The 21,928-nt window shown below is 42.6% G+C and overlaps 1 protein-coding gene across 2 annotated transcripts in view; it reads left to right on the top strand.

Moving 5' to 3' along the window:
• Window positions 1-2,000: 2,000 nt before the first annotated feature.
• The window catches only part of LOC109907363 (neurexophilin-1), a 39,894-nt gene continuing 19,966 nt past the window's right edge, over window positions 2,001-21,928 (top strand). Inside the window, exons 1-2 of one of the 2 annotated variants that reach the window (XM_020505288.2) lie at window positions 2,001-2,176; window positions 2,489-2,590. In XM_020505288.2, coding sequence (XP_020360877.1) covers window positions 2,537-2,590 — 54 coding nt within the window. In that variant the 5' untranslated portion in view covers window positions 2,001-2,176; window positions 2,489-2,536. Of the gene's footprint in view, window positions 2,591-21,928 lie in introns of both variants that reach the window. The other variant, XM_020505289.2, reaches the window with a different exon arrangement.

Below are 21,928 nucleotides of genomic sequence, written 5' to 3' on the forward strand. Positions count from 1 at the left end.
CCCCATTATTTTTTATTTCTACTTTGCACATTCTTCCATTGCAAAACTACCATTCCAGTATTTTACTTGCTATATTGTATTTACTTTGCCATCATGGCCTTTTTTGCCTTTACCTCCCTTCTCACCTCATTTGCTCACATTGTATATAGACTTGTTTATACTGCATTATTGACTGTATGTTTGTTTTTACTCCATGTGTAACTCTGTGTCGTTTTATCTGTCGAACTGCTTTGCTTTATCTTGGCCAGGTCGCAATTGTAAATGAGAACTTGTTCTCAACTTGCCTACCTGGTTAAATAAAGGTTAAATAAATAAATAAAAAACTCTGCAGTCCAACTCATCCCAAACCATCTCATTTGGGTTGAGGTCGGATGATTGTGGAGGCCAGGTCATCTGACGCAGCACACCATCACTCTCCTTCTTGGTAAAATAGCCCTTTCACAACCTAGAGGTGTGTTGGGTCATTGTCCTATTGAAAAATAAATGATAGTCCACTAAGCGCAAACCAAATGGGATGGCCTAGTATCGCTGCAGAATGCTGTGGTAGCCATGCTGGTTAAGTAGGCCTTGAAATCTAAATCACCAACAGTGCCACCAGCAAAGCACCCCCACACCATCACACCACCTCCTCCATTCTTCATAGTAGGGAAGCACACACTCAGAGATCATTCGTTCATCTACTCTACGTCTCACAAGGACACAGGATTGGAACCAAATTTGGACTCATCAGATAAAAGGACAGATTTCCACTGGTCTAATGTCCATTGCTCATGTTTCTTTGCCCAAGAAAGTCTATTCTTATCGGTGTTCTTTAGTAGTGGTTTCTTTGCAGCAATTTGGCCATGAAGGCCTGATTCATGCAGTTTCCTTTGAACAGTTGATGTTGAGATGTGTCTGTTACTTGAACTCTGTGAAGCATTTATTTGGCCTGCAATTTCGGAGGCTGGTAACTTTAATGTACTTATCCTCTGCAGCAAATGTAACTTTGGATCTTCCTTTCCTGTGGAGGTCCTCATGAGAGCCATTTTCATCATAGCATTTGACGGTTTTTGCAACAAAACTTGAAGAAACTTTAAACATTATTTTTTTTCCAGATTGACTGACCCTTCATGTCTTAAAGTAATGATGGACTGTCATTTCTCTTTGCTTATTTGAGCTGTTCTTGCCATAGAATGGACTTGCATTCCAGGTGACTAGTACCTCATGAAGCTGGTTGAGAGAATGCCAAAAGTGTGCAAAGCTGGCATCAAGGCAAAGGGTGGCTACATTGAAGAATCTCAAATGTAAAATATATGTTGATTTGTTTAACACTTGTTGGGTTAATACACAATTCCATATGTGTTATTTCATAATGTTGATGTCTTCACTATTATTCTACAATATAGAAACAAGTCCAAACTAAAGAAAACCCCTTGAATGAGTAGATGTGTCCTAACTGTTGACTGGTACTGTAATAAGACCCCATGTCCAAAGAATCCCTCGAGTAGGCTACTTATTTTGCCCACCTTTAATGAGTTCAAAGTGTTCTGCTTAACCCTAACCAGGTCTTGAACATCCTCAATAAGGGAACATTTAGAACTTCTGTCAATGTAGGCTAATCATTCTCAGACTAAATGTAATTCTTTTTTAGACTCTTACTAAATATAGGCCCTTTTTTTTACATTAGCATTAGGTTAGATAAAATTCCTTACATAGCCTATGGCCTATTAGAAAACAATAAAACAATGTCATTGTCCAGCCGTGCTGGTTTATATTGCAGTGCTCTGTCCTTAGGCTTAGACAGTGAGGAAGGGACCTGGTGCTATAGCCTAGTGAGTGTGCTTGTCCTGGAGTCATGCTGTATACACACTGTGGCTCTCTGTGAATGTCGGCTCGTTTATCTCTATCAACCACTACCACACGTCAGTAAATGAAAAGCTTTTCTTTCGAGCTTTAGTGGCTGTTTAAAGACTGCACTCTGTGATTCTTTCGTCTCGGACCGATCTCGCCCCGTTTTTTAATATTTCCCTCGCTCCTCTCCTCCCCTCCTTCCTCTTCTCTCTCTCTCTCATGTTCTGTGTGGACAGAGCGACGGAGTTTCTCTCAACCCAGATGTGTAATAGGCGCGCGTTTTCCAGAGGCTCGGTTATAAAGCGTCCGTTATTTATCCGACTACTTTCAACTGTTCTCCTTTTCGGTAAGGAACTGCTCATCGAGCCTCACGCGCACGGCAGGCAGGAAGACAATCAAATCAAGGACTGATCCTTTGTGATTGCTTTGAATCGAATTTTCATCTTTCAGTTAACTATGAGATTGCTTCAACCCTGCTCTCAGGATTAATTCCTATGTAATCGTTATTTGTTTCCCCCTCTCGTCCAATATCTGTCTCCAAGTGTAGGCTAAGCTTGTTCTGTGGTCATGGGGTGTATACTTTCATTTTTGCCTAGGATGTTGAGGGTCTTGACCGTTGTGTAAAAGCGGTTACCGTGTGGATTTATGGTCTTCACAGACAAAGAGCCAGCGAAGGGAAACTAGTGGAAGTTTGAGACCAGGAAGAATGCAGGCGACGTGTTGGTGTGCGGTGTTACTCCTGACGCCAGCGTTTTACTTGGTGAGTGGTGCTTTTGTTTGTGTTTGTCAATACTTTTGTCGTTTCATTGTTGTCTCGGTGTTTTGTAGTTTTTCAATTACATATTGTACTACAAATACATGTGTAAAAATGCATTCTTATGAAATGCACCTCACTGACAGAACTGTTGATGCCAACTCTTCACTTCAGGCTCATGTCCGGTGCATAATAAGCATTGCATAAAAACATTCCGTCGTCCTGTATCAGGGTGTTGGTAGGAAATACAACTTTTTAATTCCACATTATCGTGACTGAGACATGTCTGCGCGTGGGTTTTTAAAACAGACTATATATCAATTATGCGTTTCTATTTTATCACTGTGGGTTATGGACAGGTCCAACTAATGAGACGAATTAGTGCAATACATTTTCTAAATGACTGAATTAATAAGGATTTCATCTTTGTCTGACCAATAAAAAAAACATATATCTAAAAGAAATAACACATTTAAAGTGTCAAATTAAAACAATTTCCCGAGCTGAAAACGGAGAAGATGTTGGTGCAGTTCCAACAAAACGTCTCATGGTGGCGCCATAAACCAAAACCAGCGGCAGGTGCGTCTGAAGGCTACACGGTAGTAAACCTTTCAAATTCTCAGTTGCTCCTTTTGATTTTGTCAGTAGCCGTTTTTCCTTTCAGTCCGCCACAACAAGAATTATCCCACTCATAGCAGTCATATTAGACACAACATGGAGGAGAGATTTTCGTGCGTGATCAGTACAACTCTGCTAATTCTTGCTGATCTCAAAGGGTGCATAACGCGATAACATTTAAGTTATGCTAGGCCATTGAGTGGAAAGAAAAGCACAGGTTTCTCAAGCACCAACGTTTTGTTAAAAAGTAACTCACACTTTATCTGATATATAAAAGAATGCCACTTAATATTTCAAACAAAGTAACTTTCCAAGTTGGCTATATTGTAATTTCTAACAAAACACACACACACGCGCGCGCGTTCAGCTGTCGTGTGAATTCTGCAGAGACCTTTAGGAGAGTAGCCTAGTGTCTTCAAAGTATGTCGCCTAACCTTCTGTTCCCTATCACTAACCCAGATAGTTTACCACATCATGCACCTACATGAATCAGCCTTTTATTCTTACTGGGACTGAGCGGCGATTCTCTAATTTCACTCACTCGCTCTCAATACACAACTCAAAATAAGTGTTTATTCCTTCGAGATGAGAGTAAGACGGTATTGATATCAGGTCTACGGTAGCACTGTGTCAGACTTTACTGTCCGGTGTTAAAAGAGAATGTAAGTAAAAGGTGTGTAATATACAGTTCGCAACACACACATACCCGCAAACATACACAAAATGGATGGTTTTCGGTGCATTTCCTTTGAACTTAACTGCAGCGTAATATGCAAGTTAAAACAGGACGTTTTTCTCCACACATTTTAGATTTCACGAAATAGACCTATTCAACGGGATTCTCTTATAACTGTCCTATTGACACTTGGTTTGCATTATACCATCTGCATAATCCTCACGCAAAACGACCGTTAATCAAACTAAAATTATTCTAATCAAGCTAATTCATTTACTTGTTGTTTTCTATCGGCCTGATTGAATAAAATGTAATTGCGTAGCCAATTTAAATTTAAATTCAGAAAACATGTCATTATTGTTAGTTGTCGATGGGGTATTGTCTTAACACATTATCCAAAATGAGTCTGAAAACTTCCATGACGCATTAGACTATGCTTAAGATGTAGGCATATAGATAGGCCTATAAAGTGTTTTACAATAAGATATCATATAAAATGATTAAGAGTGAGGTTTTAATTAATTCCTCAGCATTATAATAATTTGAGAGTGCTCAGAACCTATACAATTCACATTTCTAGCAACATTTATAAATCATAATTCAATTAATCTAACTGTAATCTAAAAGTTAGCGTTACAAATTTGCTGAAATGATTATGGGCTTTTTTAAGGATACCGCTAGACTATCTTGTAGGATGTGAACACCACAAACATCTCAGATACAACATATAAAACAATGCATGACCTGTTTACTATAAACGTTAAATCACAATTTAATAGGCAAAATTACATTTCCCAGTATAAAGGGCTCCTCTCGCACAGACCTCCTCTCGCACAGACCTCCTCTCGCACAGACCTCCTCTCGCACAGACCTCCTCTCGCACAGAATTCCACCTGTGAATTTCAATCAAACAAAAGAAGAAACATAATCAAGTGGATTTTCTCATTCAGAACAGGGTTCATGGTTCTGATATTCAAGACGGCTGTTTTACGCACCTTAACACAGCCGGGTAGAATGCGTCCTAATTGAACACATAATTGCAGTGGGATGGAAAATATGTTTTAAAAGTTTGTTGTGTTCATTCAAACAAGTAAAGATGTAAAGCTTGAAGATGAAACCTGAAATCACATAGGCCTAATAGTACGAAATTACCAATTTGACGGTCTTCAACCGATTCCCCGCCCTAAAAATGTTCGTCGATTCAGGTATAGGCCTACTTGCTTTTACGTTTGTGGAAATGCTTTGATTTTGATCAATTCAATACAACGGAATATTGTAGGATTTATTTTTTAATCTATATTAAAATTGATTCGTTTTTTTTTAACATGATGATATTGGCTCCAGGTTTTGAGATTAGAAATGAGTCTGTAATTTATATCCTACATTTAGCAATTCAATTTGTCTTTTGGCTTTGTAAAAAGGTAGCCCTATTTCAGTCAACCGTAAAGACAGTATACTCTTTTGATTGTATTGTCTTATAGTTGCGAATTGGTTACTGTGAGTTGAATTCTACACCTGGATATCTGCTCTCTCCCTGTCTGCGCCCCACTAAACCTAGATGATTATTTTCCAGACAGTCGGGTTTATCCATACCTAAAGGGATTACCGTTGAACTTTGACGGTTTTATTTCGTGTTAAAAGCTCTTGTCTCCTCTCTATAAGCCTCTTGTCTGAGCGGCGCGCGCCTTGACCTGGATAACACTGCGCTCGCTCTGAAGAACAGTTTATGCAGGTGTTCGGTGATATAATACAGCGCGCGCCTCTCCGGGAGGGCGACATTCACAAATGAATATGGTCACTATGGATACAGAATTTAATTAAAATTGTCCTTATTATTTGAATTGTTCTAATCCATAGGATTTAAAAGGATTGTGTTATTTTGTCGGTTTAGTTGGGAGTTATGTGTGATGTGTGTTTCCGTGTTTGTGTCTCTGCTTGTGGATGCCCTACTGGGTTCATGTGTAGGTGTGTTTGCTATGTATTTTTGTGCATCTTACTTCTGATCAAGACAGTTCCAATACAGATCTGACATTCTTTTAAGGCGGTTTTGCTCCCAGCGGAGCAACTGCTGCTGATACTCTGTTGACTGACAGCAAGTGTGAACAGCATGTTCTCTGGCCCCATGACTGGTAGCAGGGTGGCTCCTATTGTTGCAACACATAGCTGTCTGTGACTGGCAGATGTGTGTGTGTGTGTGTGTGTGTGTGTGTGTGTGTGTGTGTGTGTGTGTGTGTGTGTGTGTGTGTGTGTGTGTGTGTGTGTGTGTGTGTGTGTGTGTGTGTGTGTGCGCGCATGTTTCCCAGCCAAGTCTCACTTCCTCTAAGGGGTCAATGAGGAGGCTCTGTTCCTGAGGGACAGACAGACAGACAAAGTGTGTCCTGAATTACACCTTATTCCCTAAATAGTGCACTACTTTAGGCCAGGCATATTACTACAACACCATCATGTTTAACAGGCTGGAGACAGGGCCTGTCATGCCAAGCAGTTGGCGCAGTGGGAGAGATACAGACAGGCTGCATCCTAAATGGAACTCTATTCCCTGTATAGTGCACTACGTTTGGCCAGCCTCTCACCATTGTTAGTGGGGCTTACCAGTACCGCAATATTTTTGCCATGGCAAAAATGAAAACACCAAGCAGACCAAACTCTTTGGGAATGCCACAAAAAGATCTGTGTATTGGAAAATACTGTTTACATTTCAGCCTTGTTAGACAATAGTACATTACATCAGTGTAGAACAGAAACCAGTCCAATTGTGATGCTGTCCTTTCATTGAACACAAATGGCATTCTATTTTTTGTCAGCCATTTTCTTTTCCGTTTATTGGGACAAATACAGATGTAGGATCTTAATTTGATCACCCTGTTGCAAAACAACTTTCCTGAAATGCAAGAAATGTAAAACTTGAAGTGTATTTGAGGTTTAAAAAGGCATCTGAAGATTGTAATTTCCGCTTTGAAATTTCAGACTTGATTTTCCCTCATGAAAAAAGTATCAACCCCTATATAATGTCCATTCATTATAATCCACATAGTAATTCACGTTTCCTTTTGCAGCAAGATTATTTTCCTGCTGTAGCAAACTTTGCTCAAATTAAGATCCTACATCTGTATATACCATCATGCCATGTCAAGCATTCTGAGCAGTGGGAGAGGAGAGAGAGGATGCTATGCTGAGATCCTATACCGAGCACACTGTGTATGGAAGAGTATGAGGTTATCGATTTGGTTGATTTGGTTGCATCCCAAATGGTACCCTATTCCCTAAACTGTAGCACTACCGTTGTCCATAAATCCACATACAGTAGTCCACATACTGTAGGCCGAGAGCAGGGCCGTAAAGGGGCATGTCCGGGAGTTCAGTCTCTTAGCACACAGCACTATAATCCTCTATTAAACCCCCAGCCCCTTCACAGCACAGCCAAGTGGTCCCTAGGCAGCTCTGTTTCATGTGAATTAACAGTCAACTTTAACTGAGGAACTCCGGTAACTCTCAACCAGCATTACAATACTGTGAACTGTCTCCATGCCTGTTGACCATCTATTGCAATCACATTATCTTTGATTGAAATAACACTTTAAGTGTAATCTGTTATTGCTGTGAATATTTTCTGGAAGTGATTAATATTTCGATATATATATATATCTATGATTAATCCATATAATTGTGTCAGCATTATGGTGTATTGTCATTTTTGCGTGGCCCTATGATATAGCAGGTATTTTATGGTTATTTACATAGTTCACTTCACACAACATCTAATTTTGGTAGATTTGTTTATTAAGATTTAATGAAATGTGAATTCTACTTCAAATGGAATAGAATTCCGTCGATCTTTGGTTGAAATGTGAAAAAAAAAGATTTTAGTTTAATTAACTTTGTATCTATCTATATTGACTGAACCTGTTGAGGCCCGGAGCAGCAGGCTCTCCAAACATGCTTCAGTTCTGTACTGTTGACCTTTGACCATTCAATCAGAGACTGGAAGTGTCTCGGGAATTAAGCCCCCCACCTCACCTGTGTGTGTTCTCAGAAGAGCCTGTGGTGCAACTCTGTCATTGACACGTTATTTTATGTCATTTAGCAGGTGCTCTTATCCAGAGCAATTTACAGGAGCAATTAGAGTTAAGTGCCTTGTTCAAGGGCACATTGGCAGATTTCTCACCTAATCGGCTCAGGGATTCAAACTAGTGACCTTTCGTTTAATGGCCCAATGCTCTTAACCACTAGGCTTCCTGATAGAGGTCGACCGATTATGATTTTTCAACGCCGATACAGATTATTGGAGGACCAAGAAAGCCGATACCGATTAATCTGCCTATTTTTATTTATTTATTTGTAATAATGACAATTACAACAATACTGAATGAACACTTAATTTAACTTAATATAATATATCAATAAAATCAATTTAGCCTCAAGTAAATAATGAAACATGTTCAATTTGGTTTAAATAATGCAAAAACAAAGTGTTGGAGAAGAAAGTAAAAGTGCAATATGTGCTATGTAAGAAAGCTAACGTTTCAGTTCCTTGCTCAGAACATGAGAACATATGAAAGCTGGTGGTTCCTTTTAACATGAGTCTTCAATATTCCCAGGTAAGAAGTTTTAGGTTGTAGTTTTATAGGAATTATAGGACTATTTCCCTCTATACCATTTGTATTTCATTAACCTTTGACTATTAGATGTTCTTATAGGCACTTTAGTATTGCCAGTGTAACAGTATAGCTTCCGTCCCTCTCCTCGCTCCTCCCTGGGCTCGAACCAGCAACACAACGACAACAGCCACCCTCGAAGCAGCGTTACCCATGCAGAGCAAGGGGAACAACTACTAGAAGGCTCAGAGCGAGTGACGTTTGAAACGCTATTAGCGCGCGTTAACTAGCTAGTCATTTCACTTCGGTTACACCAGCCTCATCTCGGGAGTTGATAGGCTTGAAGTCATAAACAGCGCAATGCTTGACGCACAACGAAGAGCTGCTGGCAAAACGCACGAAAGTGCTGTTTGAATGAATGTTTACGCGCTTGCTTCTGCCTACCACCGCTCAGTCAGATACTTAGATACTTGTATTCTTGTATGCTCAGTCAGATTATATGCAACGCAGGACACGCTAGACAATATCTAGTAATATCATCAACCATGTGTAGTTAACTAGTGATTATGATTGATTGTTTTTTATAAGATAAGTTTAATGCTAGCTAGCAACTTACCTTGGCTTACTGCATTCGTGTAACAGGCAGTCTTCCTTGTGGAGTGCAACGAGAGAGAGACAGGTCGTTATTGCGTTGGACTAGTTAACTGTAAGGTTGCAAGATTGGATCCCCTGAGCTGACAAGGTGAAAATCTGTCGTTCTGCCCCTGGACGGGGCAGTTAACCCACCGTTCCTTGGCCGTAATTGAAAATAAGAATGTGTTCTTAACTGACTTGCCTAGTTAAATAAAGGTATATAAAAAAATATATTAAAAAAATAAAAAATTAAATCGGCAAATCGGCGCCCAAAAATACAGATTTTTCGGTCCTAATTAATCGGCCTTTCCGATTAATCAGTCGACCTCTACTTCATGACAATTCAAGGTGACCTGACCCTGATGTGCTCCTCTATTGGACTGCTTTTGTGGTCCACTTATGATGACACACCTGGTGGTCCACTTATGATGACACGCCTGGTGGCCCACTTATGATGTGTCCTGGGGGCAATGCTTCTTTCTCCTTTATCAACACTCAGTCTGTCTCCCTGGACCAATAAAACCCTGCATGGAAGACAGTAATATGTGTGTGTGTGTTTGTGTGTGTGTGTGTGTGTGTGTGTACTTGACCTTCGTTTGGGGCAGAAAGTCAATGATAATGGTCCATAGTGGTCCTTGGTGGACATTGCTACATTTTTGACTGCATGGATCATTACAGTTTTGTTTATTCAAATTCAACAGGGAGAAGCTGGGAAGCGGGCAATTATTCACGGCACAGTTTGCAATCTTTTATGGTGTTTTAATTGGAAAGTATTTAATTGATGACTAGACCCCGAACCTTCCCTACCATCAAAAGAACACAAACAACCCTGACCCATGACTGCAGGCGCTGGGGATCTGACACTGTGTGTGTGTGTGTGCCTGCATTTGTCCGTGTGTGTATGTGTCTGCGTGCATCCGTGTACGTGTCCGCATGCGTTTTATGTGATTAATCATCCCCATCCTCCATCTTTCCCCACCATGCACTGTTCCAGGTTTTCAATCGCTTCAGAGGCCAGGGGTCATAGTTGGAGCTGACCACTGAAGGGCACTGACTGTATCTGTGGAATGTAACTAAGGCCTGGCCTGACCTGAGGTTTGATCCTTTGGGGAACTCTTCTCTGTCTGCTCCACTACTCTGCTATCCTCTCCCTGGGAACTGTAGGAAGTCTATCTGCTCCACTTATAGCTCCACTACTCTGCTATCCTCGCTCTGGGAACTGTAGGAAGTCTATCTGCAGCCCCTTCATAGGAGAACAAGCTTTGTAGTAGACCTACCTGAGTTCAAATATGATTTGAAATCATTTAAAATACCTTCTATGTGCTTGATTGAGCTTGCCATGCTAAATGGACCAATAGAATCATTCCAGAATGGCACACCCCCTTCCATCTGGCATTCCAGGCAGGCTAGAGCAAACGGTCAAAGTGTTTGAAAGATTTTTAATAGTTTTTGAACCCAGGACTGTTTTGTAAAGCTGTAGAGCTGCTTGGGAAACTGTTTCTAAAGGCAGGAAATGACTGAGATGACCCACTGGCAAATTGCTTTACATGGCCAGAGTTACTCTGAGGACGGGTTTGAAGTTGCTTTAGTGCTCTGAAGAGTTACGTCTATTTGGAAATCTGACAGGGATATTTGTGTTGTTGGGAGAGGCATTCAAAAATCTGGATCGACAGTGCTATCATTGCCTGTATTGAATTTTTAAGATGGTTTTACTAGAAATAGTCTTTGTCTTTACAGATATTTTATATGTCAATGTCTTGCCTCCGTCCTGTTTCCCAGTATCCTTCCTTAGGCATGATTAGTTGTTGTAACATGCCAGCACCAGCATATGCATGGCAGGAAAAAGTATTCAGTAGACTGGGATTTGTTCCTGCCTTAGTGAATAGCTGTAGTGAATGGGTGTTGACTAGTGATGGGATTTGTTCCTGCCTTAGTGAATAGCTGTAGTGAATGGGTGTTGACTAGTGATGGGATTTGTACCTAACGGCTGTGGTGATGGATTGCATGAGTCTGCTGATGGGCTTGATTGACCACTTTAACAGAGCAGCGATCAGACACTCTCGCTTGGCTGGGTCTATGTGGCAGGGATCAGATAGGATGAGAAGGGGATGAGGGGGGAAGAGGAGAAGAGGGAGGGGGAAGGGGAGGTGAGGGGAAGGGTAGAGGAGGGAGGGGAAGCAATCCTGCTCGGCTGAGTCTAGAAGGAGGGGCAGGGGGGGGAGAGAAGAGAAGAGGAAGGGGAGGAAGTGTGCACGTTTCCGTCCATCCAACACGACATGGTGATGGATCTGTCCACAGGGCCGTGTCCCGGCACCCGTTGATGGGAATTACCAGAGACGTCCGTTATCTTTCCATCCCCTTAAGTAACAGTCATTGGCCATGCAGGAGCACTAGCTCCATTCAAGCTCCAGGGGCACGTTTGCAAAGCCTGGTTAAACCACACTGAATGTGTCTATGGTGAGAGCAGTGTTCAGGCTGGTCTAATCAGGCTACGTTTGGAAGAGCTGTATAAGAACAAATCCATGAGGGATGAACACACGTCCCAGCAACTGTCTGTCTGTAGCACAGCTCCTTGTGTTAAAGTTTTTCAGTTGCCTCCTCTCCTTCAGATTACTTTCTCACTCTCTTCCTCTGTCTCTCCCGCTTTCTCTGATATTTGTGAATATATTATGGGGACAATTTTCACATCAGAATCGGGAATAGGTAGAATCATGGAATTAACTCAAGATGTGTCATAATTCCGTCATAGGGACTGAATGTACCATTAGATCTGGTGGGGTATTTTCAGTGCCAGCTGTTTCTACATGACACCTTGAATAGAACTACTGCATGTTGAAGATTTGACCAGATTTGTCCTGAAAGAGGTGAAGTTGCAGGTTTAAAGTAGAGCAAATGAAAAGCAGATGGAAAAGAGGAGGAGAATATTGAAGAGAGGAGGAGTATCAGGAATCAAGGTAAGACCCAAATGCAGACTGTGTGAAGTAACAATGTTTATTGTAACAACAGGGGCAGGCAAACGACAGGTCAAGGCAGGCAGGGGTTGATAATCTGGAGTAGGAGTAAAGGTTCACGATGGCCGGCAGGCTCAGGGACAGGCAGAGGGGTCAGGCGGGTGGGTACAGAGTCAACACAGGCAAGGGTCAAAAACCAGGAAGAGAAGAAAATGAGAGGCTGGGAAAAGACGGGCGCTGACAGGACAAGCGCTGGAAAGCTTGACAAACAAGACGAACTGGCAGACAGAAAACACAAGTATAAATACCCAGAGGATAAGTGGGGAAGAAGGGCAACACCTGGAGGGGGTGGAGATAAGCACAAGGACAGGTGAAACAGATCAGGGTGTAACAAGGAGAGATCAGGGTGTAACAAGGAGAGATGAGGACAGGACATTCAATTGTCTTATTGCTTCAATTATTGTACTGTTTGTGAGCATCCATTTAGTTGTTGTTGACACCCATATGTGTGTGTCAGCTTGTGTTGGTTTCAACATTCTGACTGTTTTTGTTTTCACTGTCACTCCAGGCAACAAGCAACATGTTAATGCAGCAGACTGGAAGCGCATCTGATGGGGGGAGTTGTAACTCATATTTTAGACTAGAGTAATGAGCAATTAAGTCTGTACGTGTTACTACAAATTGAAACAAGAAGATGACTGCTGTTATTGAAGTGCTGGATCACAAAAATTACAAGATTAAATACTTGTTTCCTGACCTTGTAAATAGTGTATATGACAAGAACAGAATGCAATTCACGGGTTGGTTTGTTTACCTAGCCACTACTACCAAATGTTGAAATGAATGAACAATTTTGTGAACTATCACTTTAACCTGAAATATTCCTTTAAGCTTTGGTTGGGTTTTTATCTGCGTAAGACATGTACCCCAGTCAGAAAGTGTCTGCTAACCTTGTGTTATAACTCAGTGCTGTTATTGATTAGCTTATCAATCATCCGCTGTTCCCAGAATGCTCTTGGGTCAAGAGGTGATTCAACTCAAGTTTGAGTTGGGACAAATTGATTAGATCGATTCTATGAAATGTTTTTATTTTATTTTTATAATGATAATTTAATTACATTTACTCCATACACGTATGTACTGCTTATCTTAAAATGACTTACCAATCATTATAAACTGGGTAGTTAGAGTCCTGAATGCTGATTGGCTGAAAGAATATATACTTTTTACTGTTCTAATTACATTGGTACCCAGTTTATAAAAGCAATAAGGCACCTCTGGGGTTTGTGGTATAGGGCCAATATACCACGGCTAATGGCTTCATCCACTTTAATTAATGGGGCCACTTTAATAAATGGATTACTAGTCACTTTAATAATGCCACTTTAATAATGTTTACATATCTTGCATTACTCATCTCATATGTACACTACCGTTCGAAAGAAAGCTCATTTTTGTCCATTAAAATAACATCAAATTGATCAGAAATACAGTGTAGACATTGTTAATGTTGTAAATGACCATTGTAGTGGAAACAGCATATTTTTTTATGGAATATCTACATAGGCGTACAGAGGCCCATTATCAGCATCCATCACTCCTGTGTTCCAATGGCACGTTGTGTTAGCTAATCCAAGTTTATCATTTTAAAAGGTTAATTGATCATTAGGAAATCCTTTTGCAATTATGTTAGCACAGCTGAAAACTGTTGTGCTGATTAAAGAAGCAATACAACTGTCCTTCTTTAGACTAGTTGAGTATCTGGAGCATCAGTATTTGTGGGTTCGATTACAGGCTCAAAATGGGCAGAAAAAAATAACTTTTTTCTGAAACCCGTCAGTCTGTTCTTGTCCTGAGAAATGAAGGCTATTCCATGTGAGAAATTGCCAAGAAACTGAAGATCTGGTACAATGCTGTGTACTACTCCCAGAACTGTCTTTAACCAGAATATAAAGAGGAGTGGGAGGCCCCGGTGCATAACAGAGCAAGAGGACAAGTACATTAGAGTGTCTAGTTTGAGAAACAGACGCCTCACAAGTCCTCAACTGGCAGCTTCATTAAATAGTACCCGCATAACACCAGTCTCAATGTCAACAGTGAAGAGGCAACTTCGGGATGCTGGCCTTCTAGGTAGAGTTGCAAAGAAAAAGCCATATCTCAGACTTTGCCAATAAAAATAAAAGATTAATATGGGCAAAAGAACACACAGAGATATTGCTTTTTCTTTGCAACTCTGCCTAGAAGGCCAGCATCCCGGAGTCGCCACTTCACTGTTGACGTTGAGACTGGTGTTGTCTGCAGAATTCGGTCACATGACAGCTCGAAAGGTGTCACGCCCTGACCTGAGATATTTCTGTTTTCTTTATATTTTGGTTAGGTCAGGGTGTGACTAGGGTGGATACGCTAGGTTTTGTATTGTCTAGGGTTTTTATATGTCTAGGGTTTTATAGGTCTAGGTATTTTTATGTTTATGATGGCCTGATATGGTTCCCAATCAGAGGCAGCTGTTTATCGTTGTCTCTGATTGGGGATCATATTTAGGTAGCCATTTCCCCTTTGGTGTTTGTGGGTTCTTATTCTATGTTTAGTTGCCTGTCTGCACTATTCGTATTAGCTTCACATTTTGTTCGTTTTGTTGTTTTGTTAGTTTGTTCAGTGTTCTTTCTTTAATTAAAATAAGAATGTACGCATACCACGCTGCACCTTGGTCTCCTTCGTACGACGGACAGGACAGAAGAACCTACCACAAAAGGACCAAGCAGCGTGGTAAGGAGGAGCAGCGTTTTATGGGGAAATGGACATAGGAGGAGATTCTGGAAGGAGCAGGACCCTGGACGCTGGCTGGGAGTATCGCCGTCCGAAGGAAGAAATAGAGGCAGCGAAAGTGGAACGGCGATATTACTAGGAGTTGTACCAACGAGACAAGCACGAGAGACAGCCCCATAATAAAATGTTTTTTTGGGGGGGGGCACGGGGAGATCGGCTGAGTCAGGTTGGAGACCTGAGCCAACTCCTCGTGCTTACCGTGGGGAGCATGTGACTGGTCAGACACCATGTTATGCAGTGATGTGCACGATGTCTCCAGTTCGCATTCATAGCCTGGTGCGCTCTTTTCCAGCTCCTCGCATTTGCCGGGTTAGAATGGGCATCCAGCCAGGACAGATGGTGCCGCCTCAGCGCTCCTGGTCTCCAGTACACCTCCTTGGACCAGGATATCCTGCGCTGGCTCTGCGTACTGTGTCTCCGGTGCGTCTGCACAGCCCAATGCGTCCTGTGCTAGTGTCCCGCACAAGTGAGCATCCAGCCAGGACGCATTGTGCCAGCTCTACGCACCAGACCTCCACAGTCCAGAGCTTCCGGCGACAGTTCCCAGTCCAGAACTTCTGGCGACAGTTCCCAGTCCAGAGCTTCCGGCAACAGTTCCCAGTCCAGAGCTTCTGGCGACAGTTCCCAGTCCAGAGCTTCCAGCGACGTTTCACAGTCCGGAACCTCCAACGACGGTCCCCAGTCCGGAGCCTACAGCGACGATCCCCAGTCCGGAGCCTCCAGCGACAATCCCCAGCCCGAGCCTCTAGCGACGATCCCCAACCCCGGAGCCTCCAGTGACGATCCCCAGTCCGGAGGCTCCTGCGACGGTCCCCAGTCCGGGGTCTCCAGCGAAGATCCCCAGTCCGGAGCCTCCAGTGACGATCCCCAGTCCGGAGGCTCCTGCGACGGTCCCCAGTCCGGGGTCTCCAGCGAAGATCCCCAGTCCCGCCCTGATCTGAGATATATCTGTTTTCTTTATATTTTGGTTAGGCAGGGTGTGACTAGGGTGGATACGCTAGGTTTTGTATTGTCTAGGGTTTTGTAGGTCTAGGTATTTGTATGTTTATGGGGGCCTGATATGGTTCCCAATCAGAGGCAGCTGTTTATCGTTGTCTCTAATTGGGGATCATATTTAGGTAGCCTTTTCCCCTTTGGTGTTTGTGGGTTCTTATTCTATGTTTAGGTGCCTGTCTGCACTATTCGTATTAGCTTCACGTTTAGTTCGTTTTGTTGTTTTGTTCAGTGTTGTTTAATTAAAAGAAGAATGTACGCATACCATGCTGCACCTTGGTCTCCTGACTGTTGCACTTGAATCAGAATGATTCAAGTGCAAAGGTTAAGTGCTGCCGTTTCCCATGATCTAAACACACTCTGGTTGAATTTTATCTTTTAGATTTCAATCATCTCAATTTTTTATGTTAACAAACATTACAATGATTTTGAGACACAAAGATAATATATTTTTTAATTTTGGGGGGATTTTGGAATTTCTCCCGTGACCCCATTTTCATATCAGGCGACTACACATGGGGTCACGACCCCTAGTTTGTAAACCGCTGAGATAGGGATTTAGACTTTTTGATTCAATTCTCCATACAGGCCAATGATTATAACGGTGATTCTGATCTAACCATAAATTAATATATTGTACCACTGGCTTGAGACGATTGAAGTTCAGTATGTAGGGTAGCCCTTGATATAGTAGGCTCAAGTTAACTCGCTAGCTAACTTAGCTGGGTCATTATTGCCCATGCAAGGAAATTAGGCTAGAAAGCATTTAAGCCAGGTAGCCTAGTCTAGGACATCAAAAACTAAATGCGTGTAACATTGTATGACAGTCATGGAACGTTTTGCCAACATGAAAAAGAAGAGGATAGCATTGGCATATGATCTAGTCTACAAGTAGGGTAGAACAACATGTTCTTCTATTTGCGCACACATGCGCACACACGCACACACGCGCGCACACACACACACACACACACACACACACACACACACACACACACACACACACACACACACACACACATTATTAAACTAAGCATATAGCCATGTTGATTTGATGATGTTTAAGTGTTTTAGTGTAAATGGTGCTGGAATAGCAGAAACAGTGCTCATGTTGTCTTTGTGCTGTCTTGCGGTAACTCCGTGCTTGTAAATCAGTATTTGTTTAGTAAACTGTCACAAACATTAACTTGCTTGACCATGTTGTAGGACATTTAACTGTTTGTTACATGCAATATTTGCTTTGCGGACTTCACTGGACAGATGTTGCTCTCTGGTTTTGTGATGAAACAAAGGTATGTGTAGTTGAGTTTATTCTGCAACTGTGTGACTGTGGTCTTTTTGTTGTCTCTGCCTTATTGTATATCACGGTGGTGTATGAACGAACGGCTTATAGAGCAAACAACGCAATTATCACAACATAGGTTGCAATATGGCTTTTTCCTGGCTTGCCTTCAACAGTGATTTTACCCAGAGGCCACTACTGATCGTAATACCAGTCATTATTTTCTTCTTTAATTGGAGAATTAAAGAGTGAGCACTCAAGCTGCAGGACCATGAAGGAGAGAATGAGCCGCACGCATATTGATTGACTCTAGGAAATGATACAAATCAGGGACCTTATCACTCCAACACACAGAGAATGACAGCACTACATTACTTCACTGAGCCTTTTCAGTCCAGGAGATTTCAGTACTATTGATTTTCAGAATTACAATTATATCTCCGTCCCCTATCGGCATCCAGCCATCGAGGAGAGGAGGGAAAAAAAGAGAATATCTGTGAGGTGTTCTGGGAGGAGGGCTTGAGCTGACACCTGTCACTCATCTGTGCCTGAGATAAAATTGATATTTTAGTGTGTCATCAGACCACCTCTCTATTATGGAATAGAGATGGAGGAGATGTCTTCTGTTCCTTATCTTATCACACTTTCTCATTTACCCTTTCTCTCTCCCTCTCTCCCTCTCTTCCTCTCTCTCTCTCTCTCTCTCTCTCTCTCTCTTTCTCTCTCTCTCCCTCTCTCCCCCCTCTCTCTCTCCCTCTCTTCCTCTCTCTCTCTCTCGTGTGTCTCTGTCTGTCTCTGTCTCTCTGTTACTCTCGCTCTCACTCTTTCTCTCACTCTCCCCTTCTCTCTCTCTTTCTCTCACTCTCTCTCTCTCTCTCTCTCTCTCTCTCTCTCTTTCCATCTCTCTATTCTATAATCAGAGAGGCTCTGAGACACCGAGAATCACATTCATAACCTCTGTTATCACACTGACCCAGGACCTGTAATGAAAGTCTCTTCTCTCAGAGTTAGATGCAGTGTCTAGGTTATTGTTTGCTGCTGGTCTTTGTGTGTGTAGCTTTTCACATTGACCACAAATGTGTTCAATAATTCCAGTCATATTGTATTGTCTAATCACGCAGAGAAAACTTGCATAATCATTTAATAAGTTTGGAGAGAGAAAAAAACTCAATACCACTATCAGCTCTATATTCCTGATGTCACATCCTCTGACATCATCTGACAAAACCTGCCAAACAAACCTGCAAGATATTGAAAGGAAACATACAGGATATTTTCCCTACGTGCATCTGAAATGAAATACTGTTATACTTTAAGAGGGTTAAGTCATGCTGAATGAATCTTCTCTCTCTCTCTCTCTCTCTCTCTCTCCCGCCTTCCTCCCTCCCTCCCCTCTCTCTGTATACGCCGGAGCATTTCTCAAATCAGTGACCTCTGATGGGAGTCCCTCTAACTGGCAGCGAGGTCTCTGACCTCTGATTCATCCTGTCGCTGTGATGGATAGGCTCTATATGTGTGTGTTCTCCTCAGCTCAGCCAGAGCTCAGAGGATCTGTCAGACATGCCATTACATAAAACATTAGCGTCCCTAACAGCTAATGCTTCACAGGAACACACACACTAGCAGCCCTAAAAACGATTGCTTCACAGGGCCACTGACAGGTACTCAAGATCTCCCTCTCATATCAGTGTGTGTGTAAAAGTGTGTGTAAGGATATGGTATGGTGCTGCTTTGAGTGTTATGTGGAGTGATGGACAGGCAAGCAGAAACCTGCCTGTCAAGCAGAAACCATTTTCCTCTCCGGCATGCTGAGCATATTGGAAACAGCGTCCCAGAAATTGGGCCACTTTTTGCCTTCTAAAACTACTCTCAAAAATATACAGAATGGTGAGTTTCTGCCAAAGGAAAATACATACTTTCTCCACATTCCCTCTATAAACCACTTTCTATCTCACCCTTAGACTCAGATAAAAATGCTAAGAACTCTTTGGCTGAAAGTGTCAAGTTAATGGCTCAGGCTATAAAGCTATTCCCAAACTGTTCCAGAATTAACAAAGCTATTCCCAAACTGCACCAGAATGTATTAAATGTGTTTGCTGCTTTGTATTTCTAATAGGCAGAATAAATGCATCTGTTAATCTCTGTTTAAGATCAAACAGAAGGGAGCAAAGGGGAGAGAGAACCGTGTGGTGGTTTGTACATGTGCATGTGTCTCTGTGTCTGCCCGTTCGATGGTGAATGGCCAGACATTGATGGGCAGATATTGAGCTCATTTCATTGTGTGATGAGTGTGTGTTTGTGTGTGCGTACGTGTGGGTGTGTGCATATACTTGCTGGTGTGTGACAGGGCTGAAATGCAACAGCAAAAGAAATGCAGTGAAAGCGTCAATCACTCAACATGCCCTCCCTTCCACTTGACCTCCAGTGAAAGCATCTATCTCTCTCAACATGCCCTCCCTTCCACTTGACCTCCAGTGAAAGCATCTATCTCTCTCAACATGCCCTCCCTTCCACTTGACCTCCAGTGAAAGCATCTATCTCTCTCAACATGCCCTCCCTTCCACTTGACCTCCAGTGAAAGCATCTATCTCTCTCAACATGCCCTCCCTTCCACTTGACCTCCAGTGAAAGCATCTATCTCTCTCAACATGCCCTCCCTTCCACTTGACCTCCAGTGAAAGCATCTATCTCTCTCAACATGCCCTCCCTTCCACTTGACCTCCAGTGAAAGCATCTATCTCTCTCAACATGCCCTCACTTCCACTTGACCTCCAGTGAAAGCATCTATCTCTCTCAACATGCCATCCCTTCCACTTGACCTCCAGTGAAAGCATCTATCTCTCTCAACATGCCCTCCCTTCCACTTGACCTCCAGTGAAAGTGATCGTCTCTCAACATGCCCTCCCTTCCACTTGACCTCCAGTGAAAGCATCTATCTCTCTCAACATGCCATCCCTTCCACTTGACCTCCAGTGAAAGCATCTATCTCTCTCAACATGCCCTCCCTTCCACTTGACCTCCAGTGAAAGTGATCGTCTCTCAACATGCCCTCCCTTCCACTTGACCTCCAGTGAAAGTAATCGTCTCTCAAACATGCCCTCCCTTCCACTTGACCTCCAGTGAAAGTGATCGTCTTTCAACATGCCCTCCCTTCCACTTGACCTCCAGTGAAAGTGATCATCTCTCAACATGCCCTCCCTTCCACTTGACCTCCAGTGAAAGTGATCGTCTCTCAACATGCCATCCCTTCCACTTGACCTCCAGTGAAAGCATCTATCTCTCTCAACATGCCCTCCCTTCCACTTGACCTCCAGTGAAAGCATCTATCTCTCTCAACATGCCCCTCCCTTCCACTTGACCTCCAGTGAAAGTGATCGTCTCTCAACATGCCCTCCCTTCCACTTGACCTCCAGTGAAAGTGATCGTCTCTCTCAACATGCCCTCCCTTCCACTTGACCTCCAGTGAAAGTGATCGTCTCTCAACATGCCCTCCCTTCCACTTGACCTCCAGTGAAAGCATCTATCTCTCTCAACATGCCCTCCTTCCACTTGACCTCCAGTGAAAGTGATCGTCTCTCTCAACATGCCATCCCTTCCACTTGACCTCCAGTGAAAGTGATCGTCTCTCTCAACATGCCCTCCCTTCCACTTGACCTCCAGTGAAAGTGATCGTCTCTCTCAACATGCCCTCCCTTCCACTTGACCTCCAGTGAACGCATCTATCTCTCTCAACATGCCCTCCCTTCCACTTGACCTCCAGTGAAAGTGATCGTCTCTCAACATGCCCTCCCTTCCACTTGACCTCCAGTGAAAGTGATCGTCTCTCTCAACATGTCCTCCCTTCCACTTGACCTCCAGTGAAAGTGACCGTCTCTCTCAACATGCCCTCTCTTCCACTTGACCTCCAGTGAAAGTGATCGTCTCTCTCAACATGCCCTCCCTTCCACTTGACCTCCAGTGAAAGTGATCGTCTCTCTCAACATGCCCTCCCTTCCACTTGACCCCCCACTGCTCTTGCTACGGTTAACTCAAAACACATTGCATATATCAGACATAAACTATCACATCTGATTATTATGGAATGTTTCTGATATTCTTTGGTGCTGTTCTTATGGCTTACAATAATGTTCTCTAATGTTTTTAATCCTAATCTAATGTGTTTAATGAATAATGTTACATATTCATTGTGTTATACATGAAGCAGGCTAAGACGAGCTCATGATCTTTCCCTTCAGGGTACTACAAATGAGAGTCATTCGTCAAATCATCCCCAAAGTCTGCTGATGTCCTAACGCCATTAACAAGTCTGCATGACTGCTTTCCACAACTCAATCCTTGTTAATATTTGTTTTTGTCTGTGTAGAGAAGTGTTAGACCGATGCGAGAGAGAAAAGAAGGCTCCCGTTCTCTGGTAATAGACGACATGAGTGACTGGTTTACTGGGGGAAGGGGAGTGCTGAAATTGTTCCATAATCCTCAGTTTAAATAGCTTGCTCTTCTCAGTCCTTAGTAAAACACTCTCAATGGATGAACTAAAAGGAGCAAGCTCTCAGTCAGGGGAAGAACCACAGTTAATAGAGTCTAGTTACAGGAGGAAAATGTGACACAAGCAGAACTAAGGTTTCAACGCTCCATTGTGGGTGCACTACAGTATATTCATTAGCTGGGTAGAGTTAAGTACAATTCAAAGTGTATGGACGGACAGCACGCTGCTGTCACAATAGCAGGATAAGCAGAGAGATGGAGATGGAGGAAGAGGGGGAGGAGAAA

The sequence above is a fragment of the Oncorhynchus kisutch genome, linkage group LG17 (assembly GCF_002021735.2).
Source record: "Oncorhynchus kisutch isolate 150728-3 linkage group LG17, Okis_V2, whole genome shotgun sequence".
Classification (NCBI taxonomy): Eukaryota; Metazoa; Chordata; class Actinopteri; order Salmoniformes; family Salmonidae; genus Oncorhynchus; species Oncorhynchus kisutch.